This window comes from Electrona antarctica (genome assembly GCF_951216825.1).
Source record: "Electrona antarctica genome assembly, contig: scaffold_299, whole genome shotgun sequence".
In the NCBI taxonomy this organism is placed as follows: domain Eukaryota; kingdom Metazoa; phylum Chordata; class Actinopteri; order Myctophiformes; family Myctophidae; genus Electrona; species Electrona antarctica.
In genome coordinates, this window is record NW_027636929.1 from 74,843 (window position 1) to 100,420 (window position 25,578).

Below are 25,578 nucleotides of genomic sequence, written 5' to 3' on the forward strand. Positions count from 1 at the left end.
AGTGTATATTAACCCATTCACAGCGGGTGTCCCAGGTTAATACAGAGTGCATATAAACCCATTCACAGCGGGTGTCCCAGGTTAATACAGAGGTACATATTAACCCATTCACAGCGGGTGTCCCAGGTTAATACAGAGCGCATATTAACCCATTCACAGCGGGTGTCCCAGGTTAATACAGAGGTACATATTAACCCATTCACAGGGTGTCCCAGGTTAATACAGAGTGTATATTAACCCATTCACAGCGGGTGTCCCAGGTTAATACAGAGGTACATATTAACCCATTCACAGGGTGTCCCAGGTTAATACAGAGTGTATATTAACCCATTCACAGGGTGTCCCAGGTTAATACAGAGGTACATATTAACCCATTCACAGCGGGTGTCCCAGGTTAATACAGAGGTACATATTAACCCATTCACAGGGTGTCCCAGGTTAATACAGAGTGTATATTAACCCATTCACAGGGTGTCCCAGGTTAATACAGAGTGTATATTAACCCATTTAGGACTGCTATCGAAATCTAAACAATGTCTTCTAAATCATGACAATTTTCTGAAAAACCTCATGTTTAACCAGTGGTTCTCAATATGTCATGTCAAGGACCCCAAAAATGATCTGTAATCGGCCGCCGACCCCCATCGAAAATATGTTGCTCCAGGGACCCCCCCAGAGACCCCTCCAGGGACCCTCCCAGAAGGAAAGATTTGAGTTAAAAACACGTTCAGCTCTGAAATAATATATATTCAAAGATTTGAGACACATTTTCACGATCTTTCAAAAATAGCTAAAGTATAACATAATGCTTAAAACACCAACAGGGGTTCCTGTTAACCCAAAAGCCTGCAGGTTTGGACTAGTTTTATTATCATGTTCAAAGATAATGAAAATAACCGTACATGGATTATTTTCACTGTTCATCGAAGAGTTGAGTAAACTACTGTACACCAGGGTGCTCTTTAATTCAATTGTTTCATTTTCATGACAAATCATCATTATTAAAGTGTAAACATTCATATTGTTATTCTTCACATCGATGGGAAACATTATTTAAGCTCACAATTACATTCAGATTAAAAATACAATACATCAAAATAACAGTCTTCAGCCTGAGTTGCCCCTGGAATGTGTGTGTGTGTGTGTGTGTGTGTGTGTGTGTGTGTGTGTGTGTGTGCGTGCGCACACATGTGTGTGCGCCCGTGCGTGCATAACTTCAGTGCCTGACCGATCGACGGAATCGGGTCAGACTAGCGGTTATCCAGAACCCATCCACAAACAAATCCCTGTGTCTGTTTGTCTGTCTGTCTGTCTGTCTGTCTGTTGTACCTGTACCACTTCCCATCAGTCAGAACTACAGACTCACTCCCAATCTAAACTATGGAATGAACTTCCCATTGCAGTCAGAACTACAGACTCACTCCCAATCTAAACTATGGAATGAACTTCCCATTACAGTCAGAACTACAGACTCACTCCCAATCTAAACTATGGAATGAACTTCCCATTGCAGTCAGAACTACAGACTCACTCCCAATCTAAACTATGGAATGAACTTCCCATTGCAGTCAGAACTACAGACTCACTCCCAATCTAACTATGAAATGAACTTCCCATTACAATCAGAACTACAGACTCACTCTCAATCTAAACTATGGAATGAACTTCACATTGCAGTCAGAACTGCAGACTCACTCCCAATCTAAACTATGGAATGAACTTCCCATTACAATCAGAACTGCAGACTCACTCCCAATCTTCCGCCGTAGTCTGAAAACCCACCTCTTCAGACTCCACCATGGCCCGTAGCACTTACCCTAGCCCCTTAGATAGAACTTTATGTAGACTTAGATAGCATTTTATACAGACTTATAGCATGTCATGTAGACTTAGATAGCATTTTATACAGACTTATAGCATGTTACGTAGACTTAGACAGCACTAGAACTGCATTTTATGTAGTCATAGTCATCGCACTTCATAGTAAAAATGGTAAATGGTAAATGGTGCATTTATATAGCGCCTTTATCCAAGGCACTTTACAGAGATTGTGCATTACATTCACCCATTCACACACCCATTCATACACCGATGGCAGCGGAAACCATGCAAGGCACCAAATAGCACATCAGGAGCAATTAGGGGTTCAGTGTCTTGCTCAAGGACACTTCGACAGTAACTCTGGGGGAGCCCGGGTTCGAACTGGCAACCTTACGGTTACCATCCAGCCACTCTACCCCTGAGCCACTGCCGCCCATATGTATAGTATAATATAGTAGGCCTATAGTATGCATAGTTTATATGTATAGTTTCATTATATAGATATTCCACTGTTACGTTCTTAGCTTACGCATGTTTCATGATAACTACTTTGTATGTGATGTATTGCCATGCTTTTTGTTACTGCTTAATGTAAATCGCTCTGGATTAAGAGCGTCTGATAAATGCCTATAAATTGTAAATTGTATCTGTCTGTCTGTCATTGTCCCTTGTGTATGTCCATGTATGGAGATCCTGTAGTCTACCAAACTGTAGATTCTATGTTGGTGTGTTGGTTATCTGTAGTCTACCAAGCTGTAGATTCTATGTTGGTATGTTGGTTATCTGTAGTCTACCAAGCTGTAGATTCTATGTTGGTGTTGGTTATCTGCAGTCTACCAAGCTGTAGATTATATGTTGGTGTGTTGGTTATCTGTAGTCTACCAAGCTGTAGATTCTATGTTGGTGTGTTGGTTATCTGCAGTCTACCAAGCTGTAGATTCTATGTTGGTGTGTTGGTTATCTGCAGTCTACCAAGCTGTAGATTATATGTTGGTGTGTTGGTTATCTGTAGTCTACCAAGCTGTAGATTCTATGTTGGTGTGTTGGTTATCTGCAGTCTACCAAGCTATAGATTCTATGTTGGTGTGTTGGTTATCTGCAGTCTACCAAGCTGTAGATTCTATGTTGGTGTGTTGGTTATCTGCAGTCTACCAAGCTATAGATTCTATGTTGGTGTGTTGGTTATCTGCAGTCTACCAAGCTGTAGATTCTATGTTGGTGTGTTGGTTATCTGCAGTCTACCAAGCTATAGATTCTATGTTGGTGTGTTGGTTATCTGCAGTCTACCAAGCTGTAGATTCTATGTTGGTGTGTTGGTTATATTTGGTCTACCAAGCTGTAGATTCTATGTTGGTGTGTTGGTTATCTGCAGTCTACCAAGCTGTAGATTCTATGTTGGTGTGTTGGTTATCTGCAGTCTACCAAGCTGTAGATTCTATGTTGGTTATCTGTAGTCTACCAAGCTGTAGATTCTATGTTGGTGTGTTGGTTGGTTATCTGTAGTCTACCAAGCTATAGATTCTATGTTGGTGTGTTGGTTATCTGCAGTCTACCAAGCTATAGATTCTATGTTGGTGTGTTGGTTATCTGCAGTCTACCAAGCTGTAGATTCTGAACATGTATTTATTCTATTGAAGATGTATTATTTTCCCTGGCACAAAAGGGAGGAGAAGGAGGTTATTCAGGAGGAGGTGCAGTTATTTGAGGAGGTTCTTCAGGAGGATGTTCTTCAGGAGGAGGTGCAGTTATTTGAGAGGAGAGAACGCACACGGAAACATCAGCTTGTTTCTCTGAGACAGCAGGAGGTCCCCGCTCTCCTTGACTGGAGACAGACAGACAGACAGACAGACAGACAGACAGACAGACAGACAGACAGACAGACAGACAGACAGAGACAGACAGAGAGTTAATATTCTCTCATGTTCAGAGTGTCTGCTAAAATGCCTACATTGTAAATAAATCTAGATAAGAGTCACATCTAGAGTAGCCTCGGAAACCCAGACGTTTTTATTTCCAGGGAGAAAAAAAAAGTCTGGGTCCGAGTCCACTTCAATTCGGCATAGAGTAGCGCAAACATCGCTCACTCTCTGCTGATTTCTGATCGTCTGCACCTGTTGTTAAATTGACGCACATATACACATATACACACACACACACACACACACACACACACACACACACACACTCCTCTCTCTCTCTCTGTCGCTCTAAGTAATTAGTCTCATGTCGCGCAGCTCATAGCGCATAGTTTCTCCCGGCGGATCCTGCCGGGAGCTGCCTATGCCATAGAAAGCATAGGTGAGTTCCAGGCTACATCTAGAGCTGCCTATGCCATAGAAAGCATAGGTGAGTTCCAGGCTACATCTAGAGCTGCCTATGCCATAGAAAGCATAGGTGAGTTCCAGGCTACATCTAGAGCTGCCTATGCCATAGAAAGCATAGGTGAGTTCCAGGCTACATCTAGAGCTGCCTATGCCATAGAAAGCATAGGTGAGTTCCAGGCTACATCTAGAGCTGCCTATGCCATAGAAAGCATAGGTGAGTTCCAGGCTACATCTAGAGCTGCCTATGCCATAGAAAGCATAGGTGAGTTCCAGGCTACATCTAGAGCTGCCTATGCCATAGAAAGCATAGGTGAGTTCCAGGCTACATCTAGAGCTGCCTATGCCATAGAAAGCATAGGTGAGTTCCAGGCTACATCTAGAGCTGCCTATGCCATAGAAAGCATAGGTGAGTTCCAGGCTACATCTAGAGTGACTGGCAAAGTGCAAGGTGGTGTTAAACTCATGAACCCTCCTTAGTCCACTAACGACCGACAGGGGAGGTGCACGGCTGGCCTCGCCCTTTGGCCACCCGACTACAACAACAACAACAACAACAACAACAACGATATATACCACATCGTTCTATGTCCAAGACTGTTACTGTTGATGCTTTTGTGTGACACTGTAGTGTGATCAAGCAGGACATTATTTTACGATAAAACACAAAAAGATTTCTGCCTGACACCAAAACTAAAACAAAATACATCGCATGGATGCACCTGGGACGTATCCTCAGTGATGTATCCTGAGGTCATCAGGGTTTCGGGTCTCCCAACATCATACCCCTCACTCAGGCGACCCAGCCGGGAGTGATCAAGTCCCGACTTACGTCCCAGTAGCTACCCTCGATCAGTCCCATTAGGGAAAAACCAGGGCCACACAATCCGTTCCTCCTGAACTACTCTGCCGGGACTTGGAGGTACCATTCTGGCGCATGGAAGGACTAGGCTCTGTGGGTTGACTCCTGTCCGGGCCCCTCCTACGTCTCACCAGGCCCAGGACCTGTGCATTGCACCAGAGTCCTGCTCTCACCAGGTCCACTCCTGCTCTCACCAGGTCAGGCCCTGTGCGTTGCACCAGAGTCCTGGTCTCACCAGGCCCAGGCCCTGTGCGTTGCACCAGAGTCCTGGTCTCACCAGGCCCAGGCCCTGGGCCAGTATATAGTATATTATATCATAATGTTTGTTAGTTAGTTAGCTGTACATCTTACCAGTCTTGTATATTATTATGTTAGTTAGCTGTACATCTTACCAGTCTTGTATATTATGTTGTTAGTTAGCTGTACATCTTACCAGTCTTGTATATTATGGTGTTAGTTAGCTGTACATCTTACCAGTCTTGTATATTATGGTGTTAGTTAGCTGTACATCTTACCAGTCTTGTATATTATGGTGTTAGTTAGCTGTACATCTTACCAGTCTTGTATATTATGGTGTTAGTTAGCTGTACATCTTACCAGTCTTGTATATTATGGTGTTAGTTAGCTGTACATCTTACCAGTCTTGTATATTATGGTGTTAGTTAGCTGTACATCTTACCAGTCTTGTATATTATTATGTTAGTTAGCTGTACATCTTACCAGTCTTGTATATTATGTTGTTAGTTAGCTGTACATCTTACCAGTCTTGTATATTATGGTGTTAGTTAGCTGTACATCTTACCAGTCTTGTATATTATTATGTTAGTTAGCTGTACATCTTACCAGTCTTGTATATTATGTTGTTAGTTAGCTGTACATCTTACCAGTCTTGTATATTATGTTGTTAGTTAGCTGTACATCTTACCAGTCTTGTATATTATGTTGTTAGTTAGCTGTACATCTTACCAGTCTTGTATATTATGGTGTTAGTTAGCTGTACATCTTACCAGTCTTGTATATTATGGTGTTAGTTAGCTGTACATCTTACCAGTCTTGTATATTATGGTGTTAGTTAGCTGTACATCTTACCAGTCTTGTATATTATGGTGTTAGTTAGCTGTACATCTTACCAGTCTTGTATATTATGGTGTTAGTTAGCTGTACATCTTACCAGTCTTGTATATTATTATGTTAGTTAGCTGTACATCTTACCAGTCTTGTATATTATGGTGTTAGTTAGCTGTACATCTTACCAGTCTTGTATATTATTATGTTAGTTAGCTGTACATCTTACCAGTCTTGTATATTATGGTGTTAGTTAGCTGTACATCTTACCAGTCTTGTATATTATTATGTTAGTTAGCTGTACATCTTACCAGTCTTGTATATTATGGTGTTAGTTAGCTGTACATCTTACCAGTCTTGTATATTATGGTGTTAGTTAGCTGTACATCTTACCAGTCTTGTATATTATGGTGTTAGTTAGCTGTACATCTTACCAGTCTTGTATATTATTATGTTAGTTAGCTGTACATCTTACCAGTCTTGTATATTATGGTGTTAGTTAGCTGTACATCTTACCAGTCTTGTATATTATTATGTTAGTTAGCTGTACATCTTACCAGTCTTGTATATTATTATGTTAGTTAGCTGTACATCTTACCAGTCTTGTATATTATGGTGTTAGTTAGCTGTACATCTTACCAGTCTTGTATATTATTATGTTAGTTAGCTGTACATCTTACCAGTCTTGTATATTATGGTGTTAGTTAGCTGTACATCTTACCAGTCTTGTATATTATGGTGTTAGTTAGCTGTACATCTTACCAGTCTTGTATATTATTATGTTAGTTAGCTGTACATCTTACCAGTCTTGTATATTATGGTGTTAGTTAGCTGTACATCTTACCAGTCTTGTATATTATGGTGTTAGTTAGCTGTACATCTTACCAGTCTTGTATATTATGGTGTTAGTTAGCTGTACATCTTACCAGTCTTGTATATTATGGTGTTAGTTAGCTGTACATCTTACCAGTCTTGTATATTATTATGTTAGTTAGCTGTAAATCTTACCAGTCTTGTATATTATTATGTTAGTTAGCTGTACATCTTACCAGTCTTGTATATTATGGTGTTAGTTAGCTGTACATCTTACCAGTCTTGTATATTATGGTGTTAGTTAGCTGTACATCTTACCAGTCTTGTATATTATTATGTTAGTTAGCTGTACATCTTACCAGTCTTGTATATTATTATGTTAGTTAGCTGTACATCTTACCAGTCTTGTATATTATTATGTTAGTTAGCTGTACATCTTACCAGTCTTGTATATTATTATGTTAGTTAGCTGTACATCTTACCAGTCTTGTATATTATGGTGTTAGTTAGCTGTACATCTTACCAGCGGTCAGCAGTCTTGCGTCTCTGTCAGCAGCAGCGCGCTGGTCAGCGCCGTCGTACCACCACAGAGTGTGAACTGTACGAGACACACACACACACACACACACACACACACACACACACACACACACACACACACACACACACACACACACACACACACACACACACACACACACACACACACACACACACACACACACACACATCAGTGCTGTCGTAACCACAGAGTGTGAACTGTATACGAGACACAAACACACATCAGCAATATTAGTTTATTAATTATCAATAGCCTGGAAACCAGACGATAATTACTTAATTATCTTAGCCTCGAAACTAATATTCATTTATTAATTATCTTACAGTAGCCTGGAAACTAGACGGTCGATATTCATTAATTATCTTAGCCTGGAAACCAGACGATATTTATTAATTATCTTAATCTGACCCTCTATCTCTGAGGTTCTCAAATGTTTTGGGCTCAGGTAATCAGGTAATCTCAGGTAATCAGGTAATCTCAGGTAATCTCAGGTAATCTCAGGTAATCCCATGTAAATATTAAATAAATGCTTAAGCATGTAGCTAGGTGTAATGTTAGAGACCACAGAAGACATGTAAATATTAAATAAATGCTTAAGCATGTAGCTAGGTGTAATGTTAGAGACCACAGAAGACATGTAAATATGAAATAAATGCTTAAACATGTAGCTAGGTGTAATGTTAGAGACCACAGAAGTGAACCTTTCAAGTTGAGTTTTCTCAACTCGCTGTTTCTCTGCCAGACATTACTCTATAAGCCATATCTCCAAAACTGGTGGGTCAAACTGAACAACCAACATGTCAATTTGAAGCTATGATTCCCTGCTTTCACATGACATGAAAACACGAAAATGTATAAAGTCCAATGGGAGTCCCTCAGTCAAATCTGGTCACATATGTATTTTCCACCGGCCAATAAGGGATCACTGTTCTCGATGATGTAACTAAAGTACGTTTCAAGGTTGGTATAAGGTCAATAGGGGTATGTATGTATGTATGTATGTATGTATGTATGTATGTATGTATGTATGTATGTATGTATGTATGTATGTATGTATGTATGTATGTATGTATGTATGTATGTATGTATGTATGTATGTATTTGGTTAAAATGGGTAAGGTTTTAAAAAAAGGCAAAAGCATGCTCTGTTGCACTGGCCTAAAAGTGGGTCCTCTAAAACTGCTTCAACTTCTGAAAATGTGTTTGGTTCATTAGCCACCAGATGGCATACCTTATAAGTATGTATGTCTGTATGTCTGTATGTCTGTATGTATGTATTTAAAAGGGGGGGCTTTTTTGTAAAATCCCAGCCTACAATACCTTCATATATTTAAAATCCAATGTAAGGTTACCAGTGAAGGGCAACCTGCCTATTCACTGGGGACTATGCAAGGCAGAGGCGTCCACCCCCCTGAGTCCAAGTTAGACTAGACCGCAAACTACAATTAGCAGTCCCTCAAGGACCCCTGGGGGCCCCCGGACCCCACCTTGGGAACCACAGTCCTAAACATCATTAAAATAAGCTCCTGTTTATACCTGTGTTGAGGAGGCCAGTGAAAGGCCTGTTTATACCTGTGTTGAGGAGGCCAGTGAAAGGCCCTGTTTATACCTGTGTTGAGGAGGCCAGTGAAAGCCCTGTTTATACCTGTGTTGAGGAGGCCAGTCTCAGTGTGAAAGGCCCTGTTTATACCTGTGTTGAGGAGGCCAGTCTCAGTGTGAAACGCCCCCACCAGGTGAGCTGTTCCTGGGCCGGCTGAGCTGAACGCCTCCTCCCAAACCCCCGGACCTCCAGGACGCATGTGGAAGGAGCACAGCTCGTACACGCCTACACACGCAACGCAACGCACGCACGTAACGCACGCGCGCACACACACGCACACACACACACACACACACACACACACACACACACACACACACACACACACACACACACACACACACACACACACACACACACACACACACACACACACACACACACACACACACACGCGTTTAGGGGAAACGCGCGAGAAAAGCCTGGTGTAGCTTGGCCGTGAGTCCTGGTGACATGAAAAAGTTTGGTAATCATTTCCAAGCCCCCAGTAAGGCTATCCAACGTTGAAGATGCCACTACCTACTGGCGAAATGTGGAATTGCAGCACTTAATGGAAGTGGACGGACGTTCATGACATCACGTGAAAAGCCCGGACCTCAAAATTGAGGTCCGGGGCTGGGCCAAGGACTGTCTAAGAAGGACGAGACGCGAAGACCGTAAGGGCGACGCCATGTTGCTCACATGGTGCTCTGAAAGAAACATGCGCAGTTGAGACCAGGAAGTTGGACATGACAAATCATAGATATGGCACAAATGGCCCAGCAGATGGTGTGATGCCACTGACAGGAGATATGCTTGTACATATCATGTCACGTCATTGCATTTTACCTTTTATATTAACGTTTTAACAGCAAATGGATAAGTAAGTCCCAGCATGGATCATCACACAGACAGTAATGTTGGTCGGACGTGACATATGTACAAGCATCTCTCCTTTCATTGGCATCACACCATCTGCTGGGCCATTTGCGCCATATCTATGATTTGTCATGTCCAACTTCCTGGTCTCAACTGCGCATGTTTCTTTCCTTCCATGGAGCACCATGTGAGCAACATGGCGTCGCCCGTACGACGCCATGTTGTCTTCGCGTCTCGTCCTCTTTAGACAGTCCTTGGGCTAGGCTAGGCTAAACTTCCGCTCACTCGAGCCATTGAGTTATCATTATACTTCCGGAAGTCTTCCGGGTGCTTCAAAACGCCACTGAGCAACTTCCACTGAAATGAATAGCGGGGGGGGGGGGGCGGGGCTAACGCTCCAGTTCGGTCTCTATCCTTTATATACTCTATGATCATTTCCCATGTCATAATAAAACAAGGCTCCACAGTGCCACCCTGTGGCCGAACGGAGGCATTACCTCCCTGCTAGTTTGTTTAAAGTGGGAGATTTGTTATATTGTTTTTTGTCTATTGTCTATACATTCATGAATCCACTTGCTGACCGGCTGTCGGTATTGAGCAATTATTCAAAATCTCATTATGCTTTAAGTAGCATGTGACGTGTCAAACTTCATGATTCTGAATCAATTCCAAGCATTAGTTTTGCACAAAAAAAACACTCCTTGGCCTAAATTCGGCCACTTTCCCACATGTCATTTCAAATGTGCCCCAACATGTGCTGACCTCATCACATGTGCTGACCTCATCACATGTGCTGACCTCATCACATGTGCTGACCTCATCACATGTGCTGACCTCATCACATGTGATGACCTCATCACATGTGATGACCTCATCACATGTGTGATTACGGCTATGGCCGTTTTAACCCATTCAGACCTGACTGACACTAGATTCTACAAAATGTCTTCTAAATTCTTACAGTTTTCAGAAAACCCCATGTTTCTGTGTCAGTGGTTCTCACAGGGTTAAACCCCATGTTTCTGTGTCAGTGGTTCTCACAGGGTTAAACCTCATGTTTCTATGTCAGTGGTTCTCACGGGGTTAAAACCCCATGTTTCTGTGTCAGTGGTTCTCACAGGGTTAAACCTCATGTTTCTGTGTCAGTGGTTCTCACAGGGTTAAAACCCCATGTTTCTATGTCAGTGGTTCTCACAGGGTTAAACCCTATGTTTCTGTGTCAGTGGTTCTCACAGGGTTAAACCCCATGTTTCTGTATCAGTGGTTCTCACAGGGTTAAACCTCATGTTTCTGTGTCAGTGGTTCTCACAGGGTTAAAACCCCATGTTTCTGTGTCAGTGGTTCTCACAGGGTTAAACCTCATGCTTCTGTGTCAGTGGTTCTCACAGGGTTAAAACCCCATGTTTCTGTGTCAGTGGTTCTCACAGGGTTAAAACCCCATGTTTCTATGTCAGTGGTTCTCACAGGGTTAAACCCTATGTTTCTATATCAGTGGTTCTCACAGGGTTAAACCCCATGTTTCTGTGTCAGTGGTTCTCACAGGGTTAAAACCCCATGTTTCTATATCAGTGGTTCTCACAGGGTTAAACCCTATGTTTCTGTGTCAGTGGTTCTCACGGGGTTAAAACCCCATGTTTTTATATCAGTGGTTCTCACAGGGTTAAACCCATGTTTCTATGTCAGTGGTTCTCACAGGGTTAAACCCTATGTTTCTATGTCAGTGGTTCTCACAGGGTTAAACCCTATGTTTCTGTGTCAGTGGTTCTCACAGGGTTAAACCCCATGTTTCTGTATCAGTGGTTCTCACAGGGTTAAACCCTATGTTTCTGTGTCAGTGGTTCTCACAGGGTTAAACCTCATGTTTCTGTGTCAGTGGTTCTCACAGGGTTAAACCTCATGTTTCTATGTCAGTGGTTCTCACGGGGTTAAAACCCCATGTTTCTGTGTCAGTGGTTCTCACAGGGTTAAACCTCATGTTTCTGTGTCAGTGGTTCTCACAGGGTTAACACCCCATGTTTCTATGTCAGTGGTTCTCACAGGGTTAAACCCTATGTTTCTGTGTCAGTGGTTCTCACAGGGTTAAACCCCATGTTTCTGTATCAGTGGTTCTCACAGGGTTAAACCTCATGTTTCTGTGTCAGTGGTTCTCACAGGGTTAAAACCCCATGTTTCTGTGTCAGTGGTTCTCACAGGGTTAAACCTCATGCTTCTGTGTCAGTGGTTCTCACAGGGTTAAAACCCCATGTTTCTGTGTCAGTGGTTCTCACAGGGTTAAAACCCCATGTTTCTATGTCAGTGGTTCTCACAGGGTTAAACCCTATGTTTCTATATCAGTGGTTCTCACAGGGTTAAACCCCATGTTTCTGTGTCAGTGGTTCTCACAGGGTTAAAACCACATGTTTCTATATCAGTGGTTCTCACAGGGTTAAACCCTATGTTTCTGTGTCAGTGGTTCTCACGGGGTTAAAACCCCATGTTTTTATATCAGTGGTTCTCACAGGGTTAAACCCATGTTTCTATGTCAGTGGTTCTCACAGGGTTAAACCCTATGTTTCTATATCAGTGGTTCTCACAGGGTTAAACCCTATGTTTCTATATCAGTGGTTCTCACAGGGTTAAAACCCCATGTTTCTATGTCAGTGGTTCTCACAGGGTTAAAACCCCATGTTTCTATATCAGTGGTTCTCACAGGGTTAAAACCCCATGTTTCTATGTCAGTGGTTCTCAACCTTTTTCCATGTCAAGGACCCCCAGAATTATCTGTTTTTGGCCATCTGAAAACATGTTGTTCCAGGGACCCCCCAGAAGCAAAGATTTGAGTTAAAAACGTTCGCTCTGACAGAATATTATATTCAAAGATGTGCGCAACATGTTCACGATTTTTCAAAAATAGCAGACCTACAAGTTCATAGCGCGCCACTCGGTGGCGCGCTATGAACTTGTAGATCTGCTATTTTTCAATAGCTAAATTAAAACATAATGTTTAAAACACCAAAAGGGGTTCCCGCCCAGAATGGGTTAAAGCATGATGACCTCTTGCCTAATAGGATGGTCACATACAGCAGGGGTTCTCAACGTTTTTGGCCGGGGACCCCCGGAAATGCTTTGGCAACGTCTCGGGACCCCCGCCCCGCCCCCTACCGACCCCCAATATAAATTGACCGCTACAATAACCTTAATAATAGAGACAATACACCATAAATAAATACTGAAACCAGGTATAATCATTAGGGAATGTGTATGCATGCACTATAGTGTACTATATGTAAACCCCCCTTTTTCTTTTTTTGAGTGGTGCAAACCACTCCAACCATAGATATATATAAACACTAGATGGCTCAAGGCGGAGTTTCTGACGTCGTTCACCCGGCAGCCATCTTACTTCGGGGCTACAGTACAGTATGTTCAATGGCAGCTCAAACAGAAACAGTCATAACTCGCTCAAATCTTGACGGATTTACAAACGGGTTGGTTTATTACAAACGTTGTCAACGTGGCTATGATTCAGGACGCTTATCTGCTTATTTTTTTTTATATGAACGTCGTATAAAATCATATACGTATGCGGACGTCTCTGACGTATATAACAAACCAAACCGTTTGAAAATCGGTTGAAAATGTATGGTCATTTAAGAGTACATGCCCCATAGACACAATGTTATGTGTCCCGAGGTAAGATGGCCGCCACGTAACGACGTCACTCTCCATTTGCCAACAGCGCGGGTGAGCTATCTAGAGTTTATATATATCTATGACTCCAACAACCAGCTTGGCTGTATACGTGTTTGTATACGTGTTTGTGTCTGTGTGTGTGTACCTGTATGTGGGGCCCAAAATAATGAGCATGGTTACTATGGTCACTGACATTACGTCAGACCACAGCTGATCAGGCTATATAAGACCCTGCACCACTCAGTTCACACGGGTGTGATTTTTTTAAATAATTTGGGGACCCCCCAAACATATTTGTCGTGACCCCCCGAGGGGTCGCGACCCACGGGTTGAGAACCCCTGACATACAGTATAAACCCCTATAACAACCCACAGCCGGTCAGCAGTGGATTCATGAAATGTATATAGACAATATTTTAGGGGGAAAAAAAAAAAGCCTAGGGGTCCAGGTCAAAGGTCAACATACATACCTCCCTGCTTGGGGGGTCCCTGTAGCGAGGGGGTCCACGGGGCCAGCGCCGTGACCTCGTTGTCCTGTGAGGTCAACATGGGCATGGCCACCGAGATGTACTCCTCCAGCCACTTGGGGTCCTGAGCCAGGGCTGCCCGCACGCCCGCCCGCATGGAATACCCGTCTGTGAGAGAGAGAGAGAGAGAGAGAGGAGAGAGAGAGAGGAGAGAGAGAGAGGGAGAGAGAGGAGAGAGAGAGAGAGAGAGAGAGAGAGAGAGAGAGAGAGAGAGAGAGAGAGAGAGAGAGAGAGGGGGAGAGAGAGAGAGAGAGAGAGAGAGAGAGAGAGAGAGAGAGAGAGAAATCAGATTCCTCCTCTATGCAGATGACCTGGTTCTGCTGTCACCAACAGAAGAGGGTCTACAGCAGAACCTGGCTCTGCTTGAAACATGTTGTCAGTCCTGGGCGCTGACAATTAACCCTGACAAAACCAAAGTAGTAATATTCCAAAAAAGGTCCACGAGTCGAAAGTACAACTTCACCCTAGGAACATCAACAATCCAACAAACAAATAATTATACATACCTAGGGCTGAAGATCAGTTCCACTATTTATTTAATACGATATTTTTTTTGCGGCTTACGCCTTTTATTGGTTTTTGAAGGGACAGACAGTAGGCAGACAGGAAACGGGAGAGAGATGGGGGAAGACATGCAGTAAAGGCCGTGTCGGGCTCGGGAGTCGAACCCGCGGCACACTGCGACTGGATTACCAGTCGGGTGCCCAGACGGTTACGCCACCGCCTGGGCCATCAGTTCCACTATTAATGAACTGAAAGAACTGAAAGAGAAAGCAAGGAGAGCTTTCTATGCCATCAAAAAGTCAACACAAGTTGACATCCCAATTAGGACCTGGCTCAAAATAGTCCAATCAGTGATTGAACCTATTGCACTATATGGCAGTGAAGTTTGGGGTCCACTCACAAAAAATGATTTTGGAAAATGGGAAAAACATCCAATCGACATCCTGCATGCAGAGTTTTGTAAGAGAATCCTCCGGGTCCAGAGGAAGACTCCTAACAATGCATGCAGAGCAGAATTAGGCCAATACCCTCTAATTATTAACATTAATTAGATTAATTAATTAGAAACACCTAAAACTGAGTGACCCCAAATCCTATCATTATAAAGCCCTCAAAAGCCAAGAGATGAACATAGCGAAGAGTCCCCTCAGTCAGCTGGTCCTGACGCTTAACAAACCATCAGCCAACAATAACCAGCCTCAGGACAGCGACATCATTCCACAACAAATCCGAGAGAGAGAGAGAGAGAGAGAGAGAGAGAGAGAGAGAGAGAGAGAGAGAGAGAGAGAGAGAGAGAGAGAGAGGCATCATGGAATACCCGTCTGAGAGACAGGCAGAGAGATAGAAACATTTGTAGATCGGCTGTTTTCCACAATATTTTTATCTAACAATAAAAGCATCATCGTACCTAAACACAGAAGACAGTTTACTGGCCTCAAGAAGCCTACCCTACCCTACCCTACCCTACCCTACCCTACCCTACCCTACCCTACCCTACCCTACCCTACCCTACCCTACCCTACCCTACCCTACCCTACCCCTACCCTACCCTACCCTACCCTTACCCTACCCTACTACCCTATCCTACCCTACCCTACCCTACCCTACCCTACCCTACCTTACCCTATCCTACCCTACCCTACCCTACCCACCCTACCCTACCCTACCCTACCCTACCCACCCTACCCTACCCTACCCTACCCACCCTACCCTACCTTACCCTACCCTACCCTATCCTACCCTACCCTACCCTACCTACCCTACCCTACCCTACCCCTACCCTACCCTACCCGCTGCTATATCATTATATCACATCAACATAATGTTATAATCATTCTCATTGACCATATCATTGATCCTGGTGACACTTATAGATTCACGGTTGGGAAAAACTTGGGATTCCCTTCTCGCGTATACCAGTGGGACAATATACGGCAACCTTCCCTGTGTTTCTTCACTAGTCCGATCCAGAAGAACACAGTTTTCCGGCCACTGCTACAGAGCTGACAATGAGGTTATATCTTCCCTGATATAGTCCTGCCTCGAAGCAGACCAGAGGTAGAAAACTGTCGTCCCCTGATGTCATCGCTATAGGGACACATGCATCAGTAAGCAGGAAACTGGGGACGGCAATGAAGGACCGGGAAGTCTGGCGTGGCATTGTGAAATCCATGATCTCGACCACGGTCGAAAAATGATGATGATGATGATGATGTAATGGGACATGTCCCACGTACCAGCACAGGTACACGTACCAGCACAGGTACACGTACCAGCACAGGTACACGTACCAGTGGGGACCGATACCCGAAAAAACCCGATAACAAGCTTATTGAGTATCCGTTATCAATATACGCTTTGGGCTTATCAAGCCTGTTATGGAGCACAGCTCCCCATGACGTCATGTTTAAACAAGACAAGAGGCAATCAAGAAATAAATGTAATCATCCACGCTGGCTCAAACATGTGGGTCTAAACACACACACACACACACACACACACACACACACACACACACACACACACACACACACACACACACACACACACACACACACACACACACACACACACACACACACACACACACACACACACACACACACACACACACACTCTGTCTCGCACTCACCATACTTCCATATATGGACCACTTGGTTGAGCGCGCCGTACTCCACGCTCCAGTAGCCAATCAGCTCGGAGTGGGCGGTCCTGAGATGGATCTTCTCATTGGTCAGCTTGATGAAGGAGGCGTTCTTCTCAGGTCGGATGCAGTACGTGCGGAACTCATAGAAGGTTCGCTGTTGCTGCTGGGACCCAGTTGAGAGGCGCGCCCGAGACTGTTGCTATGGAGATAAAGCATAGAATACTTGTTTCATTTGTTATTCTTTTTTCCGCCTTAATTATAATTATAATTATTAGATTTACTACAACGTATGCGGCACATTATGAATGATCAACCTATTTTATTTCCATGGACCTACACATAACTCTGAGAGTGTACACATGGAACCAAATGGACCCACAGGGTCCATTTGGTTCCATGTGTACACTCTCAGAGTTACAGACCCATAAGGGTCCATTTGGTTCCATGTGTTACACTCTCAGAGTTACAGACCTGTAAGGGTCCATTTGGTTCCATGTGTACACTCTCAGAGTTACAGACCCATAAGGGTCCATTTGGTTCCATGTGTTACACTCTCAGAGTTACAGACCTGTAAGGGTCCATTTGGTTCCATGTGTACACTCTCAGAGTTACAGACCCATTAGGGTCCATTTGGTTCCATGTGTTACACTCTCTGAGTTACAGACCTGTAAGGGTCCATTTGGTTCCATGTGTACACTCTCAGAGTTACAGACCTGTAAGGGTCCATGTGGTTCCATGTGTACACTCTCTGAGTTACAGACCTGTAAGGGTCCATGTGGTTCCATGTGTACACTCTCAGAGTTACAGACCCATAAGGGTCCATGTGGTTCCATGTGTACACTCTCAGAGTTACAGACCTGTAAGGGTCCATGTGGGTCCATGTGTTACACTCTCAGAGTTACAGACCTATAAGGGTCCATGTGGGTCCATGTGTTACACTCTCAGAGTTACAGACCTGGTCATTCAGGGCTATAGCCCTTTCTGTTTCTGGTAAACACACATTTTTGTGTATGTCTGTTGCAAAATATATATTTTGACAAAACTGTCCACCACAAGCCCACATGGCGATGAGCCCTGCACGGAAATGAAATCATGTCAAATACCTTTTGAATCTGTGACTTTATACTTCTTGTTTTGTTTTGTTAAACCTTATTTAACTTGGAACAGCATAGCCTTAAATGGACAGCAAGCAAACCGAGCTTGTAGATCTGCTATTTTTTTTAAATCACGGAAATGTGGCGCAAATCTTCGAATACATTATTCTTTCAGAGCGAACTTTTTTAACATGTTTTCAGATGGGGGGGTCTGGGGGGGGGGGGGGTCGGCGGCCAGATGGGGGGGTCGGCGGCCAGATGGGGGGGTCGGGGGGTTTCAGATGGGGGGGTCGGCGGTCAGATGGGGGGGTCGGGTGGGTCGGGGGGGGGGGGTCGGCGGCCAGATGGGGGGGTCGGCAGCCAGATGGGGGGGTCGGGGGGGGGTCGGGGGGGGCGGGGTCGGCGGCCAGATGGGGGGGTCGGGGGGTTTCAGATGGGGGGGTTTCAGATGGGGGGGTCGGCGGTCAAAATACATCCTTGCACGTGAAAACTTTGAGAACCGCTGACATGGAAACATAAGGTTTTTTCACAAAACTGTCATGATTTAGAAGACATTTTGTAGAATCTGTTCTCAGGTCTCGATGGGTTAATAATTCCATATTTCTACTGAGTGGACTCTGTTAATGTTAAACTATCATCCTACTGTATGTAGGATTTCACCATGTGAACCCTGCATGTAGGCTACTGCATGTCCAAAGGTCTGTGTCCACAACCTGACAGACACAGAGACACAGAGAGGTGAACCCTGCATGTAGGCTACTGCATGTCCAAAGGTCTGTGTCCACAACCTGACAGACACAGAGACACAGAGAGGTGAACCCTGCATGTAGGCTACTGCATGTCCAAAGGTCTGTGTCCACAACCTGACAGACACAGAGACACAGAGAGGTGAACCCTGCATGTAGGCTACTGCATGTCCAAAGGTCTGTGTCCACAACCTGACACACACAGAGACACAGAGAGGTGAACCCTGCATGTAGGCTACTGCATGTCCAAAGGTCTGTGTCCACAACCTGACACACACAGAGACACAGAGAGGTGAACCCTGCATGTAGGCTACTGCATGTCCAAAGGTCTGTGTCCACAACCTGACAGACACAGAGACACAGAGAGGTGAACCCTGCATGTAGGCTACTGCATGTCCAAAGGTCTGTGTCCACAACCTGACACACACAGAGACACAGAGAGGTGAACCCTGCATGTAGGCTACTGCATGTCCAAAGGTCTGTGTCCACAACCTGACAGACACAGAGACACAGAGAGGTGAACCCTGCATGTAGGCTACTGCATGTCCAAAGGTCTGTGTCCACAACCTGACAGACACAGAGACACAGAGAGGTGAACCCTGCATGTAGGCTACTGCATGTCCAAAGGTCTGTGTCCACAACCTGACAGACACAGAGACACAGAGAGGTGAACCCTGCATGTAGGCTACTGCATGTCCAAAGGTCTGTGTCCACAACCTGACAGACACAGAGACACAGAGAGGTGAACCCTGCATGTAGGCTACTGCATGTCCAAAGGTCTGTGTCCACAACCTGACAGACACAGAGACACAGAGAGGTGAAGCCTGCATGTAGGCTACTGCATGTCCAAAGGTCTGTGTCCACAACCTGACACACACAGAGACACAGAGAGGTGAACCCTGCATGTAGGCTACTGCATGTCCAAAGGTCTGTGTCCACAACCTGACAGACACAGAGACACAGAGAGGTGAACCCTGCATGTAGGCTACTGCATGTCCAAAGGTCTGTGTCCACAACCTGACAGACACAGAGACACAGAGAGGTGAAGCCTGCATGTAGGCTACTGCATGTCCAAAGGTCTGTGTCCACAACCTGACACACACAGAGACACAGAGAGGTGAACCCTGCATGTAGGCTACTGCATGTCCAAAGGTCTGTGTCCACAACCTGACACACACAGAGACACAGAGAGGTGAACCCTGCATGTAGGCTACTGCATGTCCAAAGGTCTGTGTCCACAACCTGACAGACACAGAGACACAGAGAGGTGAAGCCTGCATGTAGGCTACTGCATGTCCAAAGGTCTGTGTCCACAACCTGACACACACAGAGACACAGAGAGGTGAACCCTGCATGTAGGCTACTGCATGTCCAAAGGTCTGTGTCCACAACCTGACACACACAGAGACACAGAGAGGTGAAGCCTGCATGTAGGCTACTGCATGTCCAAAGGTCTGTGTCCACAACCTGACACACACAGAGACACAGAGAGGTGAACCCTGCATGTAGGCTACTGCATGTCCAAAGGTCTGTGTCCACAACCTGACAGACACAGAGACACAGAGAGGTGAACCCTGCATGTAGGCTACTGCATGTCCAAAGGTCTGTGTCCACAACCTGACACACACAGAGACACAGAGAGGTGAACCCTGCATGTAGGCTACTGCATGTCCAAAGGTCTGTGTCCACAACCTGACAGACACAGAGACACAGAGAGGTGAAGCCTGCATGTAGGCTACTGCATGTCCAAAGGTCTGTGTCCACAACCTGACACACACAGAGACACAGAGAGGTGAACCCTGCATGTAGGGGTGCATACTTAGTTTAGACTAGTCATTGGTTAGACATGGGTTAAGGTTAGGTTTAGGGTGCATACTTAGTTTAGACTAGTCATTGGTTAGACATGGGTTAAGGTTAGGTTTAGGGTGCATACTTAGTTTAGACTAGTCATTGGTTAGACATGGGTTAAGGTTAGGTTTAGGGTGCATACTTAGTTTAGACTAGTCATTGGTTAGACATGGGTTAAGGTTAGGTTTAGGGTGCATACTTAGTTTAGACTAGTCATTGGTTAGACATGGGTTAAGGTTAGGTTTAGGGTGCATACTTAGTTTAGACTAGTCATTGGTTAGACATGGGTTAAGGTTAGGTTTAGGGTGCATACTTAGTTTAGACTAGTCATTGGTTAGACATGGGTTAAGGTTAGGTTTAGGGTGCATACTTAGTTTAGACTAGTCATTGGTTAGACATGGGTTAAGGTTAGGTTTAGGGGGGTGCATACTTAGTTTAGACTAGTCATTGGTTAGACATGGGTTAAGGTTAGGTTTAGGGTGCATACTTAGTTTAGACTAGTCATTGGTTAGACATGGGTTAAGGTTAGGTTTAGGGTGCATACTTAGTTTAGACTAGTCATTGGTTAGACATGGGTTAAGGTTAGGTTTAGGGTGCATACTTAGTTTAGACTAGTCATGGGTTAGACATGGGTTAAGGTTAGGTTTAGGGTGCATACTTAGTTTAGACTAGTCATTGGTTAGACATGGGTTAAGGTTAGGTTTAGGGTGCATACTTAGTTTAGACTAGTCATGGGTTAGACATGGGTTAAGGTTAGGTTTAGGGTGCATACTTAGTTTAGACTAGTCATTGGTTAGACATGGGTTAAGGTTAGGCGTATGCACCCCGTGCTGCCCCGTGGGAGGTTAGGTTTAGGGTGAGGGTTTGAGATAGGTTGTAGTTGTAGGACTAATGACTGGTCTAACCCAATGACTGGTCTAACCCAATGACTAGTCTAACCCAATGACTAGTCTAAACCAGGTAGATAGGTTGTAGTTGTAGGACTAATGACTGGTCTAACCCAATGACTGGTCTAAACCAGGTAGATAGGTTGTAGTTGTAGGACTAATGACTGGTCTAACCCAATGACTAGTCTAAACCAGGGACTAGTCTAAACCAAGGACTAGTCTAAACCAAGGACTAGTCTAAACCAAGGACTGTCTAAACTAAGTACTGCGCCCGCATATATACTGCATGTCCAAAGGTCTGTGTCCACAACCTGACACACACACACACACACACACACACACACACACACACACACACACACACACACACACACACACACACACACACACACACACACACACACACACACACACACACACAGAGATAGAGATCTACAAACAGTTATGTTGTAAATATGTCTCATTAATTTGTTACACTGACTACTGACTACTGACCACTGACTACTGACTACTGACCACTGACCACTGACCACTGACCACTGACCACTGACCACTGACCACTGACTACTGACCACTGACCACTGACCACTGACCACTGACCACTGACCACTGACTACTGACTACTGACCACTGACCACTGACCACTGACCACTGACCACTGACCACTGACCACTGACCACTGACTACTGACTACTGACCACTGACCACTGACCACTGACTACTGACCACTGACCACTGACCACTGACCACTGACCACTGACCACTGACTACTGACCACTGACCACTGACCACTGACTACTGACTACTGACTACTGACCACTGACCACTGACCACTGACCACTGACCACTGACCACCACTGACTACTGACTACTGACCACTGACCACTGACCACTGACCACTGACTACTGACCACTGACCACTGACCACTGACCACTGACCACTGACCACTGACTACTGACTACTGACCACTGACCACTGACCACTGACTACTGACTACTGACCACTGACCACTGACCACTGACCACTGACTACTGACTACTGTAGCTGTAGCTGTAATGTCACGTCAGCTATACATTAATACACAGCCATGCAACGGTGGAATTGAGAGGAACTTAACTGCATCTAATCAAGTACAGTAGGCTATACTGGAGTATTTAACTGCATCTAATCAAGTACAGGAGGCTATACTGGAGTATTTAACTGCATCTAATCAAGTACAGGAGGCTATACTGGAGTATTTAACTGCATCTAATCAAGTACAGTAGGCTATACTGGAGTATTTCCCCTTTTCAATACTTTTACCTCTACTCCACTACAATTCCACTATAGGCTACAATTATTTTAAAGTACTTTAGTTACTAGTTACTTTGTAGATTGTAATTATCATTACAAGACATACATTAATAAACTTTGGCTATTTGAAAATTACAGTGCGTTGTGAGCTTTGTAGCTCGGCTATTTTCAAAGATATTTTAATACATTTCATACATAATGAATGATACCTTCTGAAACACAATAAAGTATACTTTTACTCAAGTCAATATTGATTACTTTTTCCACTGGAACCAAGCCATGTCACCTTTACTAATGTTCAACTACTATGGACCTGCAATAGCTATACATATAGCTATATGCATTATTGCATAACTCCAGCAAATAATATGCAATAAAGCCTGCATTCAAATAAGTTTGTGTTCATGCTGGAGTTTGAAAACACATCTATATAGTCTGTCCGTGCACATATTTCAGCTATAGTATAGTATACAACCTCTGAAAAATCATGTATCCATGTGTGTAAAACTCACCACCAGCGCGTTGCCTCCAGTCTCCACCATCCTGGCTGTTTTAACCACTGTGTTTCTAATTAATGACAACATTATTGTGGTCAAATAATAATGATGATAAAATAACAATAATAAAATAAACAGAATAGAAGAGGTACAATGTCTGTCTGTCTGTCTGTCTGTCTGTCTGTCTGCCTGCCTGCCTGCCTGCCTGCCTGCCTGCCTGCCTGCCTGCCTGTCTGCCTGTCTGCCTGTCTGCCTGCCTGCCTGCCTGCCTGCCTGCTTGCCTGCCTGCCTGCCTGCCTGCCTGTTCAGTGAAAATTAACTTGGGGAAGAAAAAAAAACTCCTCCAAAACCGTTACGTCAGTGACGTCACGCAACGCCCCCTGGAAGTTTTTTTTAACGGTAGATTTATTTGATTCACTATTGTATTATTTATTATTAACGTTGGAAATCATTCCTGATTTAATTAAATATGGATTAATCAAATACACAAATAAAATAAACGTTCTTACCTGATAAAAAAATAATAACGTTGTCATTACGTCATCTCCGCCCTGGCAGGAACCAAGATGGCGGCGCCCAGCAGCGGCGTGTGTTTGTTGTTGTCATTCAGTCTCAATAATAATACTGTTAATGTTTAACCTTTAAAGAGTCGCTTTATGGACGCAGCGCGATGGATTAAACTACAGACATATACCGCTGACGTCAGGTCAACAGAGAACTCCATATATGGATATATGACGTCTTGATAAGCACAATATAAAGAGTGATTATTATTATTATAATTTATCTCTGACTGCAGAGGAGATGATGTTGACTCTGAGAGCTCCGCTCCGGGAGCTGGTCTCCCTCAGAGGCTGTGGTTCTCTCTGGAGGCACCGAGACGCTGGCTGGACGCCTCCCCGGCGAGGAGTCTCTGTTCCTGGCCACGCTGACCGTGGTGATGCCGGTGTGGGAGTCTGGAGGACCGGCGGGCTGACTGGCCCCAGTGACGCCGGTGTGGGAGTCTGGAGGACCGGGCTGACTGACCGCAGTGAGGCCTGTGTGGGAGTCTGGAGGACCGGGCTGACTGACCGCAGTGACGCCGGTGTGGGAGTCTGGAGGACCGGGCTGACTGGCCCCAGTGAGGCCGGTCTGGGAGCCTGGAGGACCGGGCTGACTGGCCCCAGTGAGGCCGGTGTGGGAGCCTGGAGGACCGGGGTTGTGGGCTTCAGCAGCAGGCGCTACACCACCGTCAGAGGGTATGCTGTGGACACGAACAGGAGGTACCTGGGTCTATAGGGGAGGGAGGGAGGGAGGGATGGCTGGCTGGCTGGGTGGTAGCCCCATATGTGCCCTCTCCCTACGCTCATTCTGTAGCTCATCTCGGAGCTACAGAATGAGCGTAGGGAGAGGGCACATATGGGGCTAGCTGGGTGGGTGGCTGGGTGGGCAATTCACATTATATTAAAACTCATATTTAGAACTAGCCACAACAATGTTGCCTTTTTTGTGTGGTCGCAGGGACCCCCTTAGCTGAGAGACAGATGAAGCAGGGACCCCCTTAGCTGAGAGACAGATGAAGCAGGGACCCCCTTAGCTGAGAGACAGATGAAGCAGGGACCCCCCTAGCTGAGAGACAGATGAAGCAGAAACCCCCTTAGCTGAGAGACAGATGAAGCAGGGACCACCTTAGCTGAGAGACAGATGAAGCAGGGACCCCCTTAGCTGAGAGACAGATGAAGCAGGGACCACCTTAGCTGAGAGACAGATGAAGCAGGGACCCCCTTAGCTGAGAGACAGATGAAGCAGGGACCCCCTTAGCTGAGAGACAGATGAAGCAGGGACCCCCTTAGCTGAGAGACAGATGAAGCAGGGACCACCTTAGCTGAGAGACAGATGAAGCAGGGACCACCTTAGCTGAGAGACAGATGAAGCAGGGACCACCTTAGCTGAGAGACAGATGAAGCAGAAACCCCCTTAGCTGAGAGACAGATGAAGCAGGGACCACCTTAGCTGAGAGACAGATGAAGCAGGGACCCCCTTAGCTGAGAGACAGATGAAGCAGGGACCACCTTAGCTGAGAGACAGATGAAGCAGGGACCCCCTTAGCTGAGAGACAGATGAAGCAGGGACCTCCTTAGCTGAGAGACAGATGAAGCAGGGACCCCCTTAGCTGAGAGACAGATGAAGCAGGGACCACCTTAGCTGAGAGACAGATGAAGCAGGGACCACCTTAGCTGAGAGACAGATGAAGCAGGGACCCCCTTAGCTTTTTGAGACGTGTGGAGCGTTTTAGTGAGGGTACTTCCAGCTTCCCTGCGTTGGCTGATCTGAGTCAGTGTGCGGGAGGGTTTGTAGGGTTCTCTGAGAGACAGATGAGGCAGGGAACCCACTACATATTAGGGTTAGCTGAGAGACAGATGAGGCAGGGAACCCACTACATATTAGGGTTCACTGAGAGACAGATGGAACAGGGAACCCA

At 45.0% G+C, this 25,578-nt stretch overlaps 2 protein-coding genes across 4 annotated transcripts in view; one reads left to right on the top strand and one right to left on the bottom strand.

Moving 5' to 3' along the window:
• Nucleotides 1–2,828: 2,828 nt before the first annotated feature.
• On the bottom strand, nucleotides 2,829–23,704 carry nipsnap3a (nipsnap homolog 3A (C. elegans)). 3 transcript variants are annotated; one of them, XM_079532386.1, is made up of 6 exons: nucleotides 23,627–23,704; nucleotides 16,737–16,950; nucleotides 14,045–14,209; nucleotides 9,135–9,269; nucleotides 7,406–7,480; nucleotides 2,829–3,643 (listed from the first exon to the last, which is right to left on the bottom strand). In XM_079532386.1, the coding sequence occupies exons 1-6, from the start codon at nucleotides 23,651–23,653 to the stop codon at nucleotides 3,567–3,569; spliced, it is 693 nt and encodes a 230-aa protein (XP_079388512.1). In that variant the 5' UTR covers nucleotides 23,654–23,704; the 3' UTR covers nucleotides 2,829–3,566. The 3 variants fall into 3 exon arrangements, with proteins under 3 accessions (XP_079388512.1, XP_079388511.1, XP_079388513.1); XM_079532385.1 differs by lacking the exon at nucleotides 23,627–23,704 and adding an exon at nucleotides 23,133–23,311; XM_079532387.1 differs by lacking the exons at nucleotides 9,135–9,269; nucleotides 23,627–23,704 and adding an exon at nucleotides 23,133–23,311.
• The window catches only part of noa1 (nitric oxide associated 1), a gene marked incomplete at its 3' end in the record, with an annotated part of 64,846 nt that continues 62,947 nt past the window's right edge, over nucleotides 23,680–25,578 (top strand). The window contains exon 1 of the mRNA XM_079532388.1: nucleotides 23,680–24,379. Coding sequence (XP_079388514.1) covers nucleotides 23,922–24,379 — 458 coding nt within the window. The remainder of the gene's footprint in view (nucleotides 24,380–25,578) is intronic.